This window comes from Chiloscyllium plagiosum, chromosome 19 (assembly GCF_004010195.1).
Source record: "Chiloscyllium plagiosum isolate BGI_BamShark_2017 chromosome 19, ASM401019v2, whole genome shotgun sequence".
Classification (NCBI taxonomy): Eukaryota; Metazoa; Chordata; class Chondrichthyes; order Orectolobiformes; family Hemiscylliidae; genus Chiloscyllium; species Chiloscyllium plagiosum.
In genome coordinates this window covers 20,307,422-20,332,382 of record NC_057728.1, presented here as the reverse complement: position 1 = coordinate 20,332,382, position 24,961 = coordinate 20,307,422, and the positions used below count along the sequence as shown (strand labels likewise).

Sequence of the window (24,961 nt, the reverse complement as noted above, 5' to 3'; positions counted from 1 at the left end):
TGAATATAAACTGATACAAGCATTTTTATTTAAAATGTCCACTCTTGAGTAGGCTGTATCATGACTTAAATCCAATGGGCAACTGAGGTGGTCAAGGACTATATCTTGTGTTACATTTCAAAACAAAAGTTGCAGAAATTATGTTCAGCCAGATTAATGCAGCAGTACAAATAAGCGACACTTCCACAATTTATTGAAAATGGCTGTTATTTTACATCTTCACCTTGGTTTGTTCTGATTTCTAGAACCATCCACAAAATTTGTGCAGGGAAAATCTCAGCCCTGTAAATAATGTTCTAGTTGATTCTCCAGTCTTTGTAGATTGACCATTTTGGATCAAGTCAAGACAGTGAGTATTGCTGCAAATGTAGAATCACAGGTACAGCAATCCCAAAACATCTTTTTAATGGTCCCACTTTTAAAAGTGACATCATAAGTAGTGTTAGGTAAGGGATAAATGTAGGGGTTGCGCTTCGGCAGGTTGGTGTGGACTTGTTGGACCGAAGGGCCTGTTTCCACACTAATTTAATCTAATCTAATCTAAAATCTAATCTAAAGCAGCAGTGTTTTATTTTAAAAGGATTTTTCAAGCATCTTCATTGTAAAAATTGATAGCATGAAAATAATTTTCTTAGTGGTCGAGTTGAGTGAACTGAATTGTAGAACCCTTGTACTTTAATTCCCTTGCTATCAGGAGCCATCAAGAAAGTTGAAAGCTATCTACTCAGGCATTTAGCTTGACCACTGTACTGTTTTACTTGACCCTGTTCAACAAAGTATTTGTTTGGACTCAAATATACTTTTCTCTCAATTGTATATTCATTGAATGCTATCATTTTCAATTGACAGACACTATAGAGAATTTGCGACTACCCACATTTGGATCATGCAGTTTCGCCACTTTTATGCAATTGTTGACTGAGGAGAGACCTATCAGACAATCAATTCCTGACCTGGTCTCCATCCTTCTTTGAATATGGTTCACATTGCACAAAGTTGCCTCCCTCCGATATTTGTTGGGATTTTTGTTAGATCTGATATTAAACATATTTATCTGTGCATTTCAGTTCCCTTACAGCTTTGTCTCTCCATCGTTTTCTGTGGTCAAAAGAATAAATGCATTTGACTAATCATGACATATTTGAAAGTGTGCTAAAAAAAATTAGGAAACCAGTGCCATTGATGTGATATGGTAAAGTTCTGCATTTCTATTGTTTGTCTGTGCATGTTTTAGATTGATTGCAGTCATTTACCAGCACTTTCATTGGCAAGATCTTGCAGTTTGAAAATGCCCTTTAAAACATTCTGTCTTAAGAAATACTCTGAGTTTATTGTGAAGTTCTTCATCATTAGATTATCTGCAGGCTTGTCACTTTACTGCTATTGTCTCCATTGTCTGAATTAGGTAGTGCATTTGAGGAAGGCCTCAGGGATGGGGTTAATGAGAGTGAATTGTTGTGAATCTAAGGGTTAATTAAAGATGCAGGCAGTGCTGACCAAAAGGTAAAACTCTGCACAAGAACATTGGGATTGGGACCTGGGTAAATTCTCACGTTGTCTAATTTATTTTCCAATTGTTCAAATCTAGTGTTTTGTGTTAAGGGATTTTTTTTGGTCTATAACTGCTCATATCAATATACATATAGCCATTTAAAATATTGAATATTTAATTGGGTTTGTTGAATGATTTATATTGTATACTTGACTATTTCATAAGTGATCTGTTAAATTATAATTTAATTTATGGTCTTATGATTAAAACAAACAAAAGTTTCATAAATAATGACTTTGCAGTACAGTTTATATCAAATCAGGGAGCCAGGACATTATGCGCAAGATGTGAAGAAGGTGGAGTATATCCATTTATGAGATATCATTGTACTCGAACAGAGTAAGATTCACAATATTCTAGATTTTGTCCATATGGCACAAAAAGATTCAGATCTAATTTTTGTTTGTGGAAAACAATTCTAAAATCAACTAAAGTTATATTGTAATGCTGTTAATTATGGTGTACTAGTTAATACTTTCTCTGCTCTTTCTTTCCCCACCCCCCCCCCCCCCCCCGTTTTTATTTATTTTACCATAGAAGTGTTAGGTGATAAAGGCAACAAATGTTGGAAAAACTCAGCTGATCAGGCAGAGTTACTGTTTAAGACCTGTGATTTTTCAGCAGAGTATAGAGTAATATGTGAAATGAGTTGAAGAGTAAGTACGTATTCAGAAACAAAAACTGCTTTGCAAGTCATTAAGACTAACTTTCCAAAATGATTAACAAAAGTTCCTCACTCCTGCTCAAGTATATGCAGTGTTTATACATTCTCAACATGCAAAGCCAGTGCCATGATACTCTCCTATTTGGTTAGAATGGCAACTTTTATTAACACATAAAAGGACGGAAATGTGGCAGATGAACTCCACATTGGCAGTGTTGAACATCTGACAGCAAAAGCTACGTGTGATGTGTACACATTTTATCTTTTAAAAAATTGTGAAGGTTTAGCCTGAATGTGCTGAAAAAGTCAGTTTCTTTTAAGGTAAGCTGAAGTGTTTTTTAAAATCACATTGTATTGAGTACTGCATTCAGAATGATTTGAGTTTGTTCAGTAACGTAATTATGAACTTTACAATGGAACTACAGACTCCGAAACACATTAGCTAATGTTTATAGATTACAGGAACTGGAAGTAACCAAACACATATGGCATTAAGGCTTCACTTTAGGAGATGTGTTTTTGTCCAAAATACCGGAACTGATTTCTTGAAGAGCTGACCGAGGTTGTCTTTACAGAGTGTGAAGTGCCTTTTAAAGGGTAATGAACTGGAACTGAATAGGTTCGTACAGTAATAAATACTTCTGAATAGCGATCTGTGCACAACCAAGGCATCAACGTGATTTACACTTCTGAATGATTTTAAAGTCATAGACTTTAAAAGTATTTTGCAATTGTGCTGCTGTCTGCAGCCAATAAACAAACATTAGGGAAGAAAAAGGACTTAACTAATGTCTGATTGCATCTTGAGACTCTGAATCAAGGTTTGTTACGGGGATAATTCTAATTCAATCGTTGCAGATTGTGATCTGAATAGAAATCAATGGTTAGAAATTTAGCTGAAGAAAATAATTATTTTACAAATGAACATTGCCAATAGACAATGTCTCAGAAGTTGTGATTAGAATCCTTCAAGTTTTTCTTTGAGGGAAATAAATTTAACTTGAAAATAAGCAAATTCACAGGCCAATGTTATGAAGACTTCATATTTAAATGTTTGCATGGATTTTAGATTGAAAGATTGTGGATACTTGGATTTTTTTTCAAAGTGGTAATTGAAAAGGCATTGGAACTTTTTTTTTAAAGTAGGCATTGCAGATAGTCATATGGCTTGGGATAACTATTTGTTTACTGGAGACCATCTGACTCGGCATATGGGTGCCAGGCGTAAGTTCCTGCTTTGGATATTGTTTGGAGTAGTTGATGATCAACTTGCTGAAAGAATGAAGCTTCCCAGTTTGATCTCCTGTCTCTGGAAAAATTCTGACTGTGAATCCAGTGTGAAAACAGATTGTCCTCTTGAAGAGCAACCAGAAGAATCTTTCATAATGAATCTCAGAGACAACTGTCCATGTTTGATTACAGCTGTCTCTAGATATCAGAAACTTGAACATCCATGCCTTATCCTTTTTGTCTTCAAGAACTAACCATCAGTGGCCAAGAATGATTTTTTTCATCCCCAAAGTGAAACTCTGGAAAGAGAAATCAATTTTTCCTTTTTCCTGCTCTGCATGAGTGTAGGTTTGTGTGAGAATTGTGGGAATATTTACAAGGGTAGGTAGTTATAGGTTTATATTTCAAATTGTGTTAATTACCTTTAGATATTTGCTAATTAAATCTGATTTTCTAAAATTATCAATAATTTTATTGTTTGTTAAAGAGCTATTGTGGTAAATCTTTTATTTTAAACCTAATATTGATAAAGTATTCATAAGACCATAAGAAACAGGACAGAAATAGGTTGTTTGGTCTCTTGAGTCTGTTCCACCATTGAATAGGATCATGGCTGATCTAATATTTCTCGTGTCCACTTTCCTGCCTTTTGCCCGTAAACCCTTGATTCCCTTACTGATAAAGAATCTATATATCTCAGCCTTAAATATATCCCCCCACAACTCTCTGTGGTAAGGAGTTCCAAAGGCACTCAACCCTCTGAGAGAAGAAATTCCTCCTTATCTGACTCTTACATTGGCACCTTACATGCCCTCTGGTCTTAGACTCTCCCCTAATGGGAAACATCCTTTCAGCATTTACCCTACATGCTCCTTAAAAATCCTATATATTTCAATAAGATCACCTCTCATTCTTCTAAATTTCAATGAGCAGAGTCCCAACCTGTTTAGACTTTGCGCATAAGGCAATCCCTCCATACCAGGGATCATCCTAGTGAACCTTCTGTGAACTGATTCCAATGAACTAATAAAGGGAACATTACTCCAGATGTGATCTCACCAACACTTTGTAGAGTTGCAGTAAGACTTCCCTACTCATTTATTCCAATCCCCTTGAAAATAAGGGCCAACATTCCATTAGCTTTCCGGATTATCTAAATGGACATATTGATAACTGGGTAACATTTTTAAGTTTGTGTTATGGTCATTGGATTAATAAGGCTAAAGAGAGATACAGTGCAATCCTCCAGCCTGTGTCATAATGCTTGTTGTGCATTAGAAGTTAAAGTAATTTCTATTTATATTTATATTATCCTGCAAGATTGTACAAATAGTAAATGTGAAGATTGTAAGCAAGCTTTCAAAATCTGTAGGGAATTCAAAGCAAGCATAGTATTCAGGTCCAACTATCTTCAGAATAAGAGAATAGTTGAATTGGATCAAGACATAGGAATGGGGAGAGACTAGGGCAGTGGAGATGGTGAGACTGTGGGTAAGTGGCAGAAGAAAAATAGATCTTCATGGAGAGACAAAAGTAGAGGATAAAGAAAGAAAGATGGACAGAGAAGTTAACTCCAATCAGCCGAGTGATGTTTGGAAGGATGGTAGCAAGAGAACATATTTCCATCTGCAACTAAGTTAGCCATGAAGTTGTACAGCATTCTGGAGCAGTACTACACTGCATGATGTGATGATGGAAATCTTCCACTTGCACAAGTCCTGACTTCAGCCATATTCCTGAGTAGGAAAAACAGGAATCATGAAAACTGGATTGTAATTTGATTAAACACATCTATTCTTTAAAAAAAATTTGTTGCTTGAAAATCTCAGCAATAGATCTCCACTCTATTACTCCATTAGTTTAGCTGGCATTGCAATCTCAGTAATGTACAAACTACCTCTTCTTTTAAGAAGTCCATACTTCATATCAGCATCTTTTGCTCTCTTCCTCACAAAGTTGTTATGGCTCAAGTTGCAGAATTAATTTGATCCTTCAATCCCCCATTTTTAAAATTAGCTTACAGTCTCACATCTAAAGTTTATGCTGTTTCTGTCGTTCCTCTCATGAACTTGGTAGTCTATCTCCCCTTTTGAATCTATAACCTGTAACTTTCCATTCTGGCCTGTGAGGATTTATTAATATACCCTTCCATTTTTACCTAATTACAGGATAACTAGCAGTTAACAGATAGCATTTATACTAAGCCAGATCCATCTGTCTGTTTTTGAATTTATGATAGGCATACTCCTTTTCCATCAGACCTGACATATGCAGCAATACTTCCACTTTGTCTTGGGAATATTATAAGCTAAAATTGCACAGTTTGGTAACCAGCACATCCATTCAGATTTATATAGTATAAAATTGTATTAGTAGGTTTTTAATTGTGCATGTGACATAAGTGAAACAGCATGGCTACAATGAATATGAACAGCAAAAATCTCATTCACATCTCTTTAGAGATGTTGCCATACGTGCTGAGTTTCTCCAGGACTTCCTTCTTTTATTTAAAATCTCATTCAGCCTTTAAGTGGCCCATCAGGCCATTGTAATAAATTGGAACATTAATCAAAACAATACATTTATACCCCCATGATACCTTTCACACAATTAAAACAGTATATAATCTATACATAGGCCACAGAAATCATAACAGGATAGAACATGGAGCAATGCAGCTCGGGAAAAGGCTCACCATGCCTGCACTGACTATGTTGCCATTCTAAACTAATCCAATCTGTCTGTACATAGTCTATAACACTCTAATAAACACATGTTCATGTGTTTGTCTAAATATCTCTTAAATGGCACTATCATGTCTATTTTTATCACCACTCTGGCTGTGTGTTCTAGGCTTCTGTCAACCTCTGTGTAAAAGAAACTGTCTCACACATTTCCTTTAAACTTTCCCCCTCTCAACTTAAACCTATGTCCTCTAGTATTTCATGCTTCCACCCTCGGAGTATCCATGACTCATAATTTTATACAGAGAGACCTTGGAGTGCAGATTCATAATTCCTTGAAAGTGGGTTCATGGGTGGTCAGAGCAGTGAAGAAGTCTATTGGTACACTTGCCTTTCTTGATCAGTGCATTGAGTTTAGGAGTTGGGAAGTCATATTGCAGCTGTACAGGACATTGGTTAGAATATTACATTCAATTCTGGTCTCCCTGCTATAGGGAAGTTGTTGATAAACGTACCAAAGGGGGAGAGGCTGAATAGGCTGAGACTGTTTTCCCTGGAGCTTTGGAAGCTGAGGGGTGACCTTATAGAGGTTTATAAATTCATGAGGTGTATATATAGGGTAAAAAGGCAAGATCTTTTCCTCAGGATAGGTGAGTCCAAAGGTTTGAGGGCATAGGTTTAAAATGAGAGGGAAAGATTTAAAAGGGGCCTAAGGGGCAACCTTTTCGTGCAGAGGGTGGTGTGTGTATGGAATGAACTGCCAGAGGAAGTGGTGAAGACTGATACAATTACAACATTTAAAAAGATCTGGATGAGTATATGAATAGGATGGGTTTAAAGGGATGGGGGCCACATGCTGGCAAATGTGACGAGATTAATGTAAGATATTTGGTGGGAATGGACGAATTGGACCAATGGTTTGTTTCCATGCTGCATGTCTCTATGACTCAATATACTTATATTAGGTCACCCCTCTGCCTCCGGCACTCCAGCAAAAACAATCGAAGTTTGTCCAACCTCTCCTTTTAGTTAATACACTCCAATCTAGGCAACATCCTGGTAAATCTCCTTTATACCCTCTCCAAAACCTCCATATCCTTCGTATTATGTGGCAACCAGAATGGCACAAATACTCAATGTGGCTTAACTAAATTTTTATACAACAGTAACATGACTTTCCAACTTTTATACTCAATACCTCAACCGACGAAAGAAAGGAAGCCACACACTATCTTTACCACCTTACCCACTTGTGTTACCATTTTCAGGGAGCTGTAAATTTGTACCCCAAGATCTCTGTGTATATTTGCTCCTAATGGTTTTACCATTTACTGTATACTTTCCTCTTGCATTTGACCTTCCAAAATGCATCACTCATTCTTGTCCAGATTAAACTCCATCTACCATTTCTCTGCCCAACTTTCCAACTGATCCATGTCCTGGCAGCATCCTAACTTTCCACAACTCTACCAATTTTCCTGCCTGCAAACAGTCTAATCAGACCACCTACATTTTCACCAAAACGTGTATATATGACTGAGTTGAAAAATGTGGTGCTGGAAAAACACAGCAGGCCAGGCTGCATCCGAGGAGCAGGAGAATCGACGTTTCGGGCATAAGCCCTTCTTCAGGATTCCTGAAGAAGGGCTTATGCCCAAAACGTCGATTCTCCTGCTCCTCTGATGCAGCCTGGCCTGCTGTGTTTTTCCAGCACCACATTTTTCAACTCTGGTCTCCAGCATCTGCAGTCCTCACTTTCTCCTGTTCTATGACTGAGCCAAGTTTGTGTCCAACTCACTGTGGATCACATCTGGACCACCTACCATGAGGGCCCCTCTCAAATGCTTTAGTTGAAGTCCATTTAGACAATATCTACTGCCTGACCCACATCAATTATCTTCCTCACTTCCTTAAAAAATCTCAATCAAATTTGAGAGACATGATCTCCCCTGCACAAAGCCATGCTGACTATCCCAAACAAGTCCATTCTTTTCCAAGTATGAGTAAATCCTGTCCCAAAGAATCTCTAATATCTTGGATTATTCCTGTTGCTCCTCTTTAAAAAAAGGAACACTGGCTATTTTCTAGTCTTCTAAGACCTCACTTGTGGCTGAAGATTTCTATCAAGGCCCCAGCAATCCCTGCCCTTGCCTCCCTCAGTTTCTTGAGATTGATGCCATCAGGCCCTGGAGACTTTCCTACCTTAATATTTTTCAAGACAACCAACACCACCTCTTTCTTAATAATGTCATGCCCTAGAGTATCAACATGCTTCTCCCTAATCTCACCCTCATTCATGTCTTTCTCCTCTGTGAATGCCAATGCAAAGTGCTCATTAAGGACCTTACCCACTTTCTCTGGCTCAATGCTTAAATTCCCTCCTTTGTCCTTGAGTGGACCTGTGCTTTCCTAGCTACCCTCTTGCTCCTAATATGTGTATAAAATGCTTTGGGATTTTTCTTTATCCAACTTGCCAAGGACATTTCATGATTCCTTTTAGCCCTTCTAATTCCTTATTTAAGTTTGTTCCTGTTTTTTTTAATATTCTTCAAGGGCCTTGTCTGATTTTGGTTTCCTAAACCTTACATATGCTTCCTTTTTATTTTTGACTAAACTTTCAATATCTCCCATGATCCAAGATTCCCAATCTTGCCATTCTTATCTTTCATCCTCACAGAAACAATCTGGCCTTTACAAGACTCCCACATGTCAGATGTGGATTTACCCTCAAATAGCCACTCCAATCTAGTTTCTCCAGTTCTTGCCTAATACTGTTGCAGTTGGCCTTCCCCCAGTTGAGCACTTTGATACAGGACCAATGTTATCCTTATCCATAATTATTCTAAAACATATGGAATTATGATCACTATTCCCAAAATGCTCCCACATTGAAATTTCAATCATCTGTCCAGACTCATTCTCCAATATAAGGTCTAGCACAGCCTCTTGGTTGAGAGTGTGTTGTTGGAAATGCATAGCAGGTCAGGCAGCATCCGAGGAGCAGGAGAATCGAAGTTTCGGGCCGGAGCCCTTCATCAGGAACAGCCTCTTGCCTAGTACAGCCTCTTCCCTAGTTGGACTATGTAGATATTGTATCTAGAAACTCTCCTGGATGCACCTAACAAATTCTGCCCCATCTAAGCCACTGGTACTCAGAAGTCCCTGTCAATATTGCGGAAGTGAAAATCACCCACTTCAATGTTATTTTGACATCGTTCCATGATCTGCCTACGTATCTGTACCTCTATCTCCCACCGGCTATTTGGAAGCTTGTAGTATAATCCCATCATACGGATTGCACCTTTCTTATTTCTGAGTTATACCCAAATGGCCTTGCTGGATGAAACTCCCAAGATGTTCTCTCTTAGTGTGGCTATGACATGTGCCTTAACCAGTAATGCACCTCCTCCACCATTTTTACACCCTCTCTATCATGCATGAAACAGCTAAACCCTGGCATGTTGAGCTGCCAATTTTGCCCTTTGCTCAACCAAGTTTCTGTAATGGCTACAACATCGTAGTTCCAGTACTAATCCAATGTCTAAACATATTTATCTTGCCTGTTATATCCTTTGCATTAAAATAAATACACGTCAGACTGTCAGTCCACTGTATTCATTAATGTGTGCCTGCCTGTTCTTCCTAATAAATTAACTTGACATAACCTCTACCTTCTCCCCATTCATCTACAAGGTGACCCACTGTTCTGGTTACCACCCCGCCACACTAATTTAAACCCTCTTGAATGTCACTCAAAATATGTATCAGCTAATATTATAAATAAAGGATTAACATAAATAATCTTGATATGGTAGACCAGCATCCAAATCTAGAACCCCAGTGTTGCATTCTAACCTTTGTTACAACAAGGTTGGTGAGGTGCCATGCAAAGGTTGGTAAGCAGATTGGGGTTCCTGGGATGTAAGGATTAGTTAATAGATGGGTAATAGTAGGAATGTAGTGGTTCTTTCAGGGTAGCAGGGTAGAACCGGTGGAGTGCCACAAAGGTTAACACTTGACCTCGGCTTTTTACAATTTATGACTTTGATAAAGGAACTAAGTGTAATGTATCCGAATTGGCTCATGATACTGAAATTACACTGTAATCAAGACACAAAGAGACTGCAAATGAATATAGTCCAGTTAGGTGATTGGGCAAGAGGAAGTACAAGGATATTGTGGGGAAAAAATATTTTCATAGAAAGAATGGAAAAGTAGATTTATTTTAAAGAGACAAGCAAATGTTGGCAGTCTTAGGGATTTGTGCATTAATTGCAAAGTTACCATGTAAATTGTATTTTTATATTCTTTCCTCAGATTTAGGCATGGATAGCAAGTATGATATTTGTGGCCCATTTTTAATTACATTTGAGACGGTGCTAGTGAGCCACCTTCATGAACTGCCTTCAGTCTATCTAATGCAGGTACACTTGCAGCGCAGTTAGGAAAGCAATTTCATGATTTTTATCCACTATCAATGGTACGTGGTTTGTAGGACAATGAGGAAGTGTTCCCATGTGTTTCCTAGCCTTGTCCTTCTCAAATGAGAGGTTGTGTTTTAAGAGTTGTTAAGGAATGAAAATTAGCTAAAGCAAATCATATGTTAGTTTTTGTCACAAGGAAAATGGAGTACACGTGTTAGGAAGCTTTGCAATTATATAGGGCTTTAGTGACATCATACGTTTTTGTATCTCCTTAGCAAAGGATGGATATAATTTTCTTACAGAATGTGACCACAATTCACAAGATTGATTGCTGGGATAATAAGGATTCTATGAATAGATATTGACTAGAATGGCTTAGATTCTTTGGAGTTTGGAAAAATGTGAGGTGGTCTCATTGAAATGTATTAAATTCTCAGAAGGCTTGTTGGATAATATAGTCAGAGACTGTTTTAGAGAGTCTATAACTAGGGTCATTAGTCTCAGGACAAGGGATTGGCCACTTTGGACTGAGGTGACGGTAAAGCAGAGTAAGATTTGGGAGTCAGAAATATTTAAGATCAAGAGCCAAGTACATGACTTTAAAAGAGATTACTTAAGTGGGAGATTTACTAAAACTATGATTAGGGAAGGCTGTTTAGCAAAACTTGAGTTCACATTGAAACACTTTTAAAACTATAATGCTGGGCATGCAAGATAAATACATTCTGAAAGCTGACAAAGCAAAAAAGAACCTAACTGGATTAAGGGATAAAAATAGGAAAAACAACTTTGACAATATTGCAGGAAAAAATGGAAAAGAATGAATACAAGAAAATGAAGAAATATGTTAAAAGGGTCGTCAGAGGGTGAAAAGAAACTTCTAAAATGTCATAGCTGATACTCATCATAAGATTGAAAAGTTATTTAATCAGGGTAGCAATGAAGAGTTAAAAGCTAGTGAAGAGGTGAGTGTTTTAAAAAACATGAAAACATTACATATCCTGGACCCTGTATGAACAACAATGATCAGTTTTGCAATAAATTGTAAACTGCTTCTCATTGTACTTTTTCAAGTGCTGAATCAACCTTGTAATATTAATAACAACAATATTGCATGTTGTTGAAACAAAACTTGAAACTCTTTCCATTTTGAATATGAAAGGATTCAAAGAAAAAATAGTTTGTGTTCCTTTGTGTTGCAAGACTTTCTAGCTGGAGTAAATGTTGAGAATTTAATTTAATGTAACTGCTACCTTCCCTGTTCAATTCTAACTGATCAGTTCTCTTTAAGTTATATGTGCTCAATTCATACAATCTTCAGTGCTATCGGAGTGAGCTGATTCATTTATTGCTTCTTGATCATCTCCTACGTTTTGACAAGCAGTGAAAATCAAATATCATTCAACTGTCCATAAGCAGAATATGTTTATTTCTGTCCAAAGCTGAAACAACAGCTTCCATCTTTCTTTGTTTATTTTTTTCCACTGTTCCTTCATCAATTGATCTATTTGCACATTGCCCACTCTGACCTCAAAGTGAATTCTCAAATCATCTCTATTGCAAAAGCTGGCAGCAAGAAATTCAATATCTTCTTTCATGCCAAATAATTCATCTTCTGTCAATTTGCTTTAAAGCAGAAATATTTTCATGATTTGAATGTTCCTCCTAGTCTGAGGATGCTCTTCTGTACAAAAAAAAACTGTTTCCTAATAGGTCATCCTTCTCATATTCCAGAGTTTTTTTTTTTTGCTTGTTCCTTGAAAACTCCAGATATATCACAATAATTAATTCCTACATCCACAATGTATTGCAATCAAGGCATATTGCAGACTTCTAATAACTTTGTTTACTAGATCCTCGAACCTGAGGAACTCTGTTTCCTCTTTTTACCTCGAGTAGAGACTTAACATCCTACAGGGAAATAGAATTTAAACTATTCTTTTACCGTTTTCAAGTGATTTGATCTCCACCTCCTCAGTGTCACTGAAATGGGATATCTCCATCATTAATTCCTCCACCCAGAGCTAAGTTCCAGTTTTATTTGCTTGTTCATAAAGATTTTAAGTGTTTTTAATATACTCTGTTCAAATTAATGAAGGGACAATTGTGGGCAGCAAATGCAGTTTTCTGACATGAACTTGGGTGTGACCGAAACATATGACCATTAACCAAAATTATCTCCTAAAGCATTAGATGTGATAATTTGAATTTGTTAATCCTTATATGTCCTAGATGCTGTTAGGATTCCAAGATAGCATTTGAGGCACATATACAAATACAGCAGGCAGTGTATTCGTTTAGGCCTTCACATGTGTGCACTAAATATCTGCAAGAAGTATACAAAAATGACATATCATGAAGTCAGCTAACCTGCAATACTGAATTGTTAGCAGGAGTGCTAATTCACAGTTCAATGTTGCAGCTGGTGTCCTTTCTTAACCTTTACAGCTGAATGTGTAAAGAGCACATTTTTTAACTGTGATTTGCAGCACAGAGGATGCTAAATTCTGTATCACTGGATAATAATAAACTTGGGCTTAAAAGTTCAGATTTATTGCAACTGCAGTATCCTTCATCCTCAATAGTTTTTTTCTAATCTAAAACTCTGGTGTACCCAATCTTGTCCTATATTGTATATGTACTTGTTCCCCAATGCTGTACCTTAGATCCATGCACTAGAACTCCCTCTTTAAGCCTTTTTCTTCCTTTTTAAAGATTTTATTCAGAAATAATTTCTTTGGCGAAGCTTTTAGTTGCCCATCCTATTATTTTGTCTTTTGGACTATTTTATGTCTCTATTAAGCATCATGGAACATTTTCTTTGGCAAAAGACTCTAAATGGAGTTTGGTATCCTTCATCCATGAAGAGAGAACGTAGTTCTGACTTTACAGATGACAATAACCCAGATATAGTTTGTAACTTCTGGAAAATCCTCACAAATATTTAATTTGGACTTTTGTGATTGGTTCCTGGAAGTGGGTTTCACAAATTCCATCTTCCAATCTCTTTCTCCCCCCCCCCACCCCCCCATACCCATTCTCTTGCTGTTAGCAAGGCTTCTCTGTTTTAAAAACACATGCATGATTGTTTGTATCTAAATAAAGCTTAAGAAATTTTTGCTTTAGCTTTTGTTCAAATAGTTTTGAAATGGAATTAAACAATAAATACTATTAATGCTATTGATGTATTCTCAGATGTTGTGCATACCAAGTGCAAATCGAAGCACAGGCTTTTGAAATAGGATGAGGTATTTAAATATAGACATTAATGAAGATAAATAAATGCATGAAAGATAATTAAGAGATAAATGTAATCATGTTGTCATAAAAATGTATAACACTATGAATATTTAGATTAATGCTTTATTTTGGAAATTGGGAATTGCATTTGTGAGGTGAATAGTATATTATAAAGCATTTAGAGAGATTCATTGTTCATCAGCAAATTCAGTGAAATGTGACCATGTTTACTGTGATATTTTCTCATTGAAACTCTACCTGAAGACAGCTATAATGTTAATATAAAAAAGTCAATATGATCATATAAAATGTACGGTTGTGGACTTGAGCTGTGTGCTATACAAACAACAGAAATAAACTAAATCAGTCACTTGACACTGTTCACCAAGCCTGTTGATACCTGTAACTGCACATGTTGCAAGAGAATTCTGGCCTGTTATATATACCTCTTGAAAAATGGTTCAACATTTGTCATTTCTGATCATTACTTTTTGGATCTGCATAATGCTAATCCACAAGTTGTGCTTGTGAAATTGTATGATAGCAAATTTTTTCAGTCCTATTTCAATCATTGGAACATGTGTTTTTCAGTTTATGTGCTCTTCAGGAGTACCATTTCAATCATGGTTTATTGATTCATCTTTTGGGTCCAAAAAAATGTTTTTGTGAGAATATAACTTTTCTGGATGCAGAGACACCAAAATTATTATTACAAGGGGTGATGATAAATCAGATTATATTGTATTATGGAGAAACTCAATCAGCAGGTCTGGCAGCAGCAGACATTCTGAAGAAAAGACTTGAAATATTGATTCTTTCTTTATCACTTTTCAGATGCTGCAAGACCTGCTGGGTTTCTTCAGAGTTTTGTTTTTGAGTTCCAGCATCCACAGTATTTTATTTTTATTGTATTATGGGTTAATCATTTAATTGTAGCTATGGTCCTGTCAGGTTAAATTCAGTGCACAAATAATACATATTTCTTCCTAGTTGTTTGCTTCACTGTCTGTTACACACTGGTGGACCCTATGGTTTACCATCTTAACACAATGCAAGCAGAAAAATGCCTGTTTTTGTGGTTTACTAGATTATTCAGTTCACGTGATATTGTTACGTTCTTATTTTTTCAGACTAGTGGAGTGCATTATTACAGTATATTCAACTGTGTACAGTTTCTATTCTCAGTTGGACATATGATGATCATGTAATCCAAAAAGAACAATCATGAGCTCTCAGGTTAGATCTTGCAAGGTACAGGTTCAGTTCAGACCTGTATTTTTGCCCTCAAAAATATGGATTCAGGTGCACAAAGAATTTTGGCATCTTATTTCTTTCTCCCACTCTGATTTAATTGTGTGAACTGTTAGATTGAAGTACAGTAGCCACACGATTTTGCTTAATGTGTGTGATTACTCTTTTATTATTGTTTCCAAAAGCTAATGATTTAGAGATAATATAAATTAGGCTAACAAACAAAATGATTATTTCAATCATTTATAATGTGATAGGTATTCTGAGTCAGTCAGGAGAGTAGTTAATAAGTACCTAATAAAAATCTTCAATTGTCTTTAAAACAGCACATCTTTGCTGTCACTAATGATGTAAATATTTGAACAAGTTCCACAATTGAAGGTTGAATTCATATAATCTCTTAAATTCGTGTGAAACTTTTGAATTCTTTTTGACACCAATTTTAAGAGTCTTGAATATGTGAAATTGTAAATGCAGGATGAGCCTTTTATTCCATAGATGGAAGGATGTCAAACATGAAAAACATTGGGTAGAGCAAGATTTATTCAGCAGGTTAAGGCATTGCCCTTCCAACATGTGCCACGGTATTGAAAAGTTTTTTCCTCATACTATCCTGATAATAGATTTATCACTAATATTTAGCACAAACTTAAGTCAAAACATCTTCTATTTTTATTTTTATTTTATTTTGCACTCATTTTGACTAAATACTTGACTCACTAGTTGTCATTGAACTAACATCAGAATGGTTCACGTATAAGAGAAGATTAGGCAAAAATGCAGATTTGCCAGCATTACCCAGGTTCCAAGAGAAAAAAGTTAAAGTTGATACACTGATTGATCTGTAAGCCACTAGACTGGGGTTGTTTCTCTGAAATATAGATGATAAATGCATTTTCTTGTTTCTAATCCTGCATCACCTTCATTGTCATACTGTTCCCTAATGATAATAGTATCGAACACATTTCCTTTCTGGCCCTATTCAGCAGTTGAAGTTGTATACTCAGGGAATTTGTGATCTTAAGTGGTTACATTTATCCGGTACCTCTACCATCCATTTTACAATTGTTCTAGAATATTGACAGAACTTGGTAATAGCTGAAAATGTGTTGCTGGAAAAGCGCAACAGGTCAAGCAGCATCCAAGGAGCAGGAGAATCGACATTTCGGGCATGAGCCCTTCTTCAGGAATGAGGAAAGCGTGCCAAACAGGCTAAGATACAAGGTAGGGAGGAGGGACTTGGGGGAGGGGAAATGCGATAGGTGGAAGGAGGTTAAGGTGAGGGTGATAGGCCGGAGTGGGGGTGGGTGCGGAGAGGTCAGGAAGAAGATTGCAGGTTAGGAAGGTGGTGCTGAGTTCGAGGGTTGGGACTGAGACAAGATGGGGGGAGGGGAAATGAGAACTTGATAGTAAGTTAGTAAACCCTGCTCTAATGAATGCTTAAATAATTTACTTAACAGTACTAATATTATTATTCATCATGTAAACAATAGAATTCTATTACACCAGTACATTTTCTGGAATAAACATGTTAATTCCCCAACAATACAAACTGACTCTAATCTTCCATATAAATATTTCTCTGCTGCCTTATTATGTATCATCTGTATTCATGCCCTTTGAAAATTTGAAGTTTTCACATAAATGGTTCTAAGACAGATTATTTTTTGTAAGTGTAGTGACTCTTATATGAAAGGCCAGCTTAAATAAAATGTACCATTTAGATTCAAATGCTCACCCTGGATTGTTGTATCAGGCTTTAGTTTAAATCAGACTGACTTTTGGCCATCTTGGACCAGTTTTACAGCATTCCTCAAAAACACTGATTAAGCCTTATCATATAGAAACATTTGTGAAAATAGGCTTAAGAAATGCCTTCCTCTGGGGACATTCCTGTTTTTGAAAGCTGTGAAGTGTTGTGCTGAAATATAGTTTTGTTTTTAGCTTTAGCTTTGTTGCACTTTTCAGAGTTTTAAAGAGGACACTAAAGTGCTGATATCCAGCAAGTACTTGATACACCGTTTGTTCACTATAATTATCTCTGATATACAAGTTAGACAGGTATTATTGTTCATGTTTCCATTTTTTTTAATGAATCTGGTTGAACTTTCTTCAATGTAACACACATTTGCGTGCTTAATAGTAGAGACAGTCAAAACTTGTTTTCATTCTTTTCAGAATTCAGACCAATAGTTTGTCATGCAAATCATCTCAAAGAATAATAAACTTTGCATTAAATTCAAATGACTCGAAGATTTGCAATTGTATAACATTTTCATGAACATAGGACATTCTTAAGTACTTTTGAAGTGTAATGTTTGTTGAATTGTAAGAAACATGGCAGCTAATTTCTGCACAGCAAAATGACAAGGCAATTCAATTTTATGATGTTGATTGAGGGATTAAACATTGGTCAGGACCTGAGGATAATTCCACTGCTTTTCTTTTAAATAATGTTGTGGAATCTTTTACATCTGCTTGAGAGAGGGCATGTATTTAAGGTCTCATCTGGATGCTAACATCTTTGACAGTGCAGAATTCCCTCAACTGCACAGGCATGTCAGCTCTTGAACTGGATCTTGAACCACCAACTTGATGACTTGGGCAAGAGTGCTACCGATACCAGTTGAGCCATCAGCGAGTTTATATCCAAAGTAAAGTTGTCAATTTTTCAAGGACATTTAACTAAATTCATGTATATTTCAAGTGATCTGTGTTCAAAATAGCCTCAAGATTGGTGAGATTTCCCAAGTGAAATATATGCCCTCTCAAGTATGTTTAGAAACAGTGAAAAATTTGCCTTTCTTGCTGGGTGTATTCATAATGCAAATTTAGTCTCGGGATTAACTCCAGCAGCCCTCAGATTGCATAGATTGTGTTCTCACTGAGGGCAAATGAATAGAACTCTCAACATATACAGGTAACCTCCTCACCTTCAAAGCTGTCAGTAGATTTTAAAAGGGAAGAGAGAACATTTACAATCCCCATCCCTGAAATTATCCAGATAATACAGTTCTTCTTTTCGTTTTGTAATTTGTGCTTTTCTGTTCCTTGCGAAAAAAAAATACATTTACATTATCTTTAAACTGAATGGTGAGACACCTGTGAGCATTCAAATGGGCTAGTGCTTTTATAGCATTGTGTTCTAGTGCTATGATAAAACTAGGGTGAAAATAATATCTTTGCAAGTGTTGTGAGTGATACTGGGCAATTATTATTGTTGCATCATTCTACCTCTTCATTTTCCACAGCAATTAAAAACAATTTTGAGAGACAACTGACAAGATAAGTTTATTGATAAGACAAGACCAGATTGTATTTTCAGCATTCTTGTAATTTTAAAGACAGCTTCTCTTAATGTCTGACATTTCTTTGTATTGGTAACAGGTTTATCAACTATTTCAAAGTAATTATTTTCTGTGTTAAGTTTGTTAGGTAGCATAATTTGTCAGTGTTGCTATTAAGTGATGTTGTTTCCAGTATGATAAATATCTTCATACGCTTGGCTTAGAAGGTGCTATGCTGTGCATCTCATCAGTACATTGGCAGTTCTCCTTTTAACTGAGCATATTACCACCTGAGGAAGTTTTTTGACATTCAGTTTTCAGAAAAGCTAGATGCAGATACAGTTGTGACACAAACATTTCCTTTTGGCAACATTGTATTATGGAATTAGTCATAACTGCTGCAGCACAGACTGCCTTAAGTTTTACATACTTTTATTCTTGCATTTAATCAATAACAATTTGATGTAGGTCACAAATGAGATTGCATCTGATTGCTATCCAAACAACCTGAGCTGTCTTAGGAATGCATTCACAACGAACAACGTCGTTTAAGTTGACTATGTCCTTTGTTTAGATTGCCTCATTTTAATCATTCTGCTTTACATCTATCCGAAGAATCCATATTCTCATTTATCAGTGGGAATTTTGATTTAACATCATTTCGTGCTAATATGGCATTGTGTAACCTGATTGCCATTTTGGAGCTGAGTCTCTATTCCCTGGTCACTGCCAATCATTTCTCTCCCTGACGTTCATTATTACTTCTTTGTTCATAGATACTGCCAGATTTCAGTGTGAGATGGGAGCAAAGAATTAAAATGATAGGCAATCAGAAACTCCAGGTTATATCTGTGGACTAAAAGGGCATAGTCCACTATTTAGTCACCTGATCTGCATTTGCTTTTCCCAGTATAAAGGAGATCACAGCATTAAGCAATGCATAAGCAAATTCAGTAAACTACATTGAAGGAAGTACAAGTAAATATTGTTTCCAGTTGAATGTCATTGGTCAGCTTATGGACGTTGCATTTATCTAATAAATAACTGCTTTTCAAAAATAACTCGCTGAAACATTTGAGGTAACAAGTAGTTAGATATTTTATACCAAATGTGATCAATATTGACTGTAAAGTGCATTGTGCTCTATTTTAAAGTGTCCAGATTATCTCTCCCCTTACGGTTGTCACAGACCAGAAACCAAAAACTCCTATGTGCTTGTTTTCTTTTCCTTGAATCATTTCATCCTATTATTCCAGTCGTCTTTTCTTCCTCCAGCATTTGTAAGAACTCTCAATACACGTACCTCCATATCTCAATAATCACAGCTTTAGTGATGTACCTGTTCTTTCTCACAATTCCTCCCATTGCGATTTTCTTTTAGAAATGGGGTAGGGATTAAAATTGAACTTAGTATTTCAAATAAGGTCTTGCTGATACTTTTACTTAGCACGGTTACAGATTTATAATAAACGGTCTGTGCAGTACAGCCCAAGGTTGTATTTTTCTTGGGCTCAGCTTTCTGATGCTATAACAATAACTTGTACCAGTATAGCACTTTTAAAGTAGTAAAACTCAAAAAAGTTTCACAAGTGTTATAAAGCAAGATTTGAAACTGAGCCGCATAAGGTGATGTTAGTGCTGACAGCCCAAAGCTTGATCAAAGAGAGAGGTTTAATGAACACCTTAAAGGAAAAAATATTTAGTATTGAAGAGATTTAAGAGAGTAATTATAGAGTTTAGGGCCTCAGAAGCAGAAGATTTGATTGGCAATGACGTAGCAAGTAAAATCAGAAATATTCAACAGGCCAAATTAGATATGAACACAAATAACTTTGAGATTGTAGGGCTTGGGGAGATTAGAGATAGAGCTGATAAGATTTAAGAAATGATTATTCATTGCTCTTCTCATCTGTTACCATCTTCCAAAATCCCATCAGTGCTATACATTCTGTTATCAGTGAAATTCCGTCTCCAATTTATTGATGAAAATATTTAATAAGGACCTATCACTGGACTAGGGTATCTGACACACAGCCAGATCTAATTTAAACAATACACTTTTAAAAGGTTTTGTTTGCAATCCTTTGGCCAGTTTATTGCCCTTCTTCATTTTCACCCCAAATTCAAAACAGAAGGCTCACTATCCCTCAATAACACTTTTAAACTACATGAAATGGACATATTGTTAAGTGAGGTTACATTCCCATTGTTTGAAGTCAGTCTTTTCAAACATGACCCTCTTGATGAGCTCAAAGTATTATGGCTACTAAATTATGGGTGCTGTCTGGACGAATGTGTATTTATTTGCAAGAAGCAAAAAGTTGTTTAATTTAATGAATAAGTTCATTTGTAGTTTTTGCATGAATTCAGGTTGCAATCTCTCTTAACTCTCAACTGCTAATGAAAGCAAAGAAAAGTGAAGCCACAGAAATCGTGAACATCCTGTGTACTAAATCACAGCTTACATTAGCAAACTAACTAAATGTGCCCTCGACTTGGGAAATAATTGTTTTTCTTTGTTAGATTTATCTATTTTTTGTTGCTATGCTACAGAGCAGTTTAGATCATTAACAGAAATGGCAGCCAAGTTCTTTTTGGCTTCTAAGTGCATCCTCTTCCACTCTTTAAGCATGAGCAGTCTGTTCCCATGGCATTTTATTATTCTAAGTTAGAGTTGACTGCATTGTTTCACAGATGGCTTCTACCTTTAATCAAAGCAATTGTATCTGATTTTTCTTTTTCTTTTGACAAAACTAGTTTCTTATCATTCTTCATATATTCAAAATGACATTTATATTAAAGGTGCTATTTCTTAGAGAGAATCTTGACATTACTAGAAATCTTTGATTTATGACTGTTAAATGGCAAACTCATGCTTTCCTACCAAAGATCTGTTGTAAAAATAATATGATTTGTTTATTTTTGGATAAGAGCATTAAATGAAACTTAGATCTGTATCCTGCTCACTCCTAGCTCTTGTGGATTTATTGCATTCTACAGAATGGAAACAAACAGGATCATGGCCTGGCTTGCAGTAACCGTGGAAACATTAGTAGCTTTTCATGAGGTTCAATATACAATGAGGTGCTCAAGTGCCAGAAGGATTAAGGATTTTCTTTAGCAATGTGCTTTATATTCCCCCTGTCAGTGGGCAGATGAACAAGAGAGTAAGGTGAATGTTGGGTTGAACTTCCTTTAATCTCTTGTAACACTTATGTTCTTCTTGTGCTCAAAATGATCTGGTAGTTTGAGTTTAATGCACTGTGTTAACAAGTAGCCTCATGTTTATGCATCACCTACTTTTTTGGCATACAAGTGCTCGGAGCGAAAAACTGATTAAGTCGTCAATGTTTGAATGTCAAAATAAAATTAGCCAAAGTAAAGTTTTACTTTTAAAAAGCCGTAAAAAGATTGGCAGAGCATAGCTAGGTTTCTTTGGTTTCTACAAGTTCATGCGCCATTCAATTCCTGTGATTTCACAGGTATTTATTTTAAGTTACTTTTGAAGCCTTATCTTTCAGCAAAAAATCTGTAAGACACAAATTGCGAGTGATAGTGAGGTCAAAACTGTTCAAAGAGACACAGGAAATGTTAAATTAAAAATAAGTGCTGGAGATACTCAGCAGATTTGGCGGCTTCTGTGGAGAGTTAACGTTTTCAGTCCAATTACACTTCTTCAAAACTCATTGCTGCAGTGGCCATAATATTACTGCAGATTCAATAAGCAAGCTCAATGAATGCTGCCATCTTAGATGTGCCTAAATTGACAGTGAAGGTATTTATAAGGAATTGTCAAGTAGGCAACAATTGTCATGTTCAATATGAAGAGGTACAAGCATTTTTGATTTATAAATAGCTAGTTATTTAATCACTAATACGTTCCATAATCTGAGTATAGCATAATATACAGGTGAAAAGATGATAACAATACCCAAATCTTGACCCAGAAATTCTCTGACAATAAAATATAAAATTGCATTTTGATGCTTTAAACTCAGTTCTGTCTTGGATTTACTGGAGGCTACATAGGTATTAACATACAGAGTCCTGTTGTTTGCAGGCAGAAAGAACATGTACATACACTGCACCAATTTAAGGTCAACTGGACAGGTGCCAACCATTCTCTGATTCATTTCTTAGGTACATATCTTGACCAATCAGAGTTAACCAGCCTGGTTTAAAATTTAAACAAAGCTTAGTAGTTAGCTGTCGTTATCATTAACTGGTGCATTGTCAATGGCAAAGCCTCTAACAACCAGAGTACACTTGCCATCCAAACAGCGTTGTCCTTTTATACAATATAAACGTTGTTTTCCCTTCACTTTGTTAATTTTTTAAGAATTGTCCTGAAGACAAAACATCTTTTTTTCTTTAATACTACAGAAAATGTACTTGCCCATAAATTGTATGTCAATAGAGCAGGATAAATCAGAACGTATTCTTTCTGACCGACTATCAACCCGCTGCTGGCCTCTACAAATTGAACAATAACAGTTTGGAAAAAAAAGCATTATTACATGGATTAATAATGGCTTAACCACATCTGATGTGCCATAGGATTGTATCTTTAGAAGTCTTTGAATTCAGTATATTAGAGGTTCATGACCACCAATGTAGCTCCTCCATCATTAGTCAAGATATACTGACAGGACGACAGCCGAAGTAGTGAGTATTATTACGATTTGACTAACTACTTTGTATTCTATAAAATTTAATCAGATTCCTTAACTCAGTGCACCATAGTTGTGAGCCAGTGGGCCATTTTTACCATTCGAATCCTTACAGAACAGAACTTGAAGAATCAAGAAGTGATATCCCAGATGGCATATCAGGGTGTGGCAGATAGTGCCATGCTAAACAACATGGGATTGCAAGTTGAAGAACAAGATGGAAAGCTTTATGTGAAGTCCCAGGGAAAGAGTTCATAGTGAGAAGGGTTCCGAAAACATTGCCATAACAGGATTTATCAATCTGTTTTTCCAATCATTTGTCACACCGAGAAAAATGTAGACTGAGAACAAAAGTAGAATATAATACTACTTTAACTGTTTCAGGACAACAGAATAGTCTGCAGTCATTCTTTGGTGTATTTCTCAGTCCATTGCCTTGACTAATTAGTGTCAACTTGTCTGTTTTAAAATTTAACCAAAGTTTGGCGGTTAACTGCCAGTCATCCTCAGACTGCTACATTATCCATGGAAATGTCTCAAACAATCAGTGTCCACTTGCTAACCAACTTCTTCTATTACATGGTGTAAATATTGTTTTTCATTTGCATTGGTCAGGCTTGTGTATTGTCCTAATGAATACAAGCAGTTTTCAAGTTCTGTACTACCAAATGACAATCTGAAAACTGATCTTTCTTAGGATGTACTGGCTTTAATTAATACTGTACTTATTTGCAATGGCCACTGCTTATATTGACGAAATATAAATTCTCGAATGCAAAAGGTGATCTTTCTTCAAATACAGAATTGTTATCAAAGATCAATCAATAAACTTTGTTTCTCGTAATCTTGTTTCTTTTGAACTGTTGCAGGATATAGTTTCTTTACTAATGCCTACAACTGAAATAACAAGTGAACTATGCCCACCATTCATTTTAACTGTCTTGAGATAAGATTAAATTAATGAAGGAATAGTGTTTTACTGGTAAGTCTGCTCTTTAGTCATACTGCAAAAGGTGCATCCATGCTCCATCATCAACAAAATGATGCTACAAGGCTGTAACAATCCTGGAAAAATGTGAGCTGAAATAACCTCGAATAGGTTCTCTTTCTTATGTGAGTTTGATCTAGCTATCAGGCTATCCTTTAATTTTTAAGTACGAGACAGAGTTGACTATCCTAAAAGTTGTTCTTCATTGTTAAAATCCATTGAATCTTGGAGCAAAAGTTTGAGTATTGCACTAGCCAGTGATGTTTCTTAGAAGCACAGTAAATTACATATTAAAATTCTGTCACACTAAAACTTCAGAATAAGATGGCTGAACTCTAAAGCAAGCATCCATAGAAAATCAAAAGAAAGGCAGAAGTTTAAAGTCCAACTGTTATAAACAGTGATTTGTACTTGTGTTATGCATATCATCAAACACTTGGTCACCATTTCTGGATTTTGAAAAAAATGCAGTAAAATCAATTCAATTTAATCTACTTCCCTCTGGCCTCAAGAAATTATGGTACAGAATTAACTTTAGACAAATGCTCAATAGTGAAGCCATTTATAAATCTCAAACAAACTGCAATCTGCAATTCTCAATCCTACCTCAATAGTTGATTATTTCAGCGCCAAAAACTGGGGTCATTTCCAACGTGGTGATGAAGGCTTTGTCCATCAAAGTTAAGGGAAATGGAGACATGCATTGTGCTGCCCTGCTGATGTCAACTGCACTGTGGCCTGGACGTAAGGGAAAAAAATTAACAGGGTCAGCATTTCTCCTGTTTGTGCATTAATAAGTAAAGATTAGCAACAGAATGCTACCTGAACCCCTAACTTGTAAACATCATTTAAACTACATTTAAATATGTTCTAATTGTTCATTACAGACTTTAGGTTCTCAAAAAAAAGTGCATTGATTGCTAACTTTCAAAAACATACAAACACTTAGTAAAATTTGCTTTTTGTTGCCT

The 24,961-nt window shown here is 36.1% G+C and overlaps 1 protein-coding gene across 5 annotated transcripts in view; it reads left to right on the top strand.

The window, feature by feature from the left end:
- Positions 1–24,961, top strand: part of atxn10 (ataxin 10) — a 317,949-nt gene that overhangs the window by 178,733 nt on the left and 114,255 nt on the right. For 2 of the 5 annotated variants that reach the window (XR_006314464.1, XR_006314466.1), the window contains one exon: positions 23,076–23,156. The exons of 1 other annotated variant lie outside the window; for it this stretch is intronic. Coding sequence is in view for 2 of the 4 variants with exons in the window: in XM_043709265.1 (XP_043565200.1) it covers positions 23,076–23,260 (185 nt within the window). In the remaining 2 variants the exon portion in view is untranslated. Of the gene's footprint in view, positions 1–23,075; positions 23,932–24,961 lie in introns of those variants that run through there. 2 more of the 5 variants (XM_043709265.1, XM_043709266.1) reach the window with 2 other exon arrangements.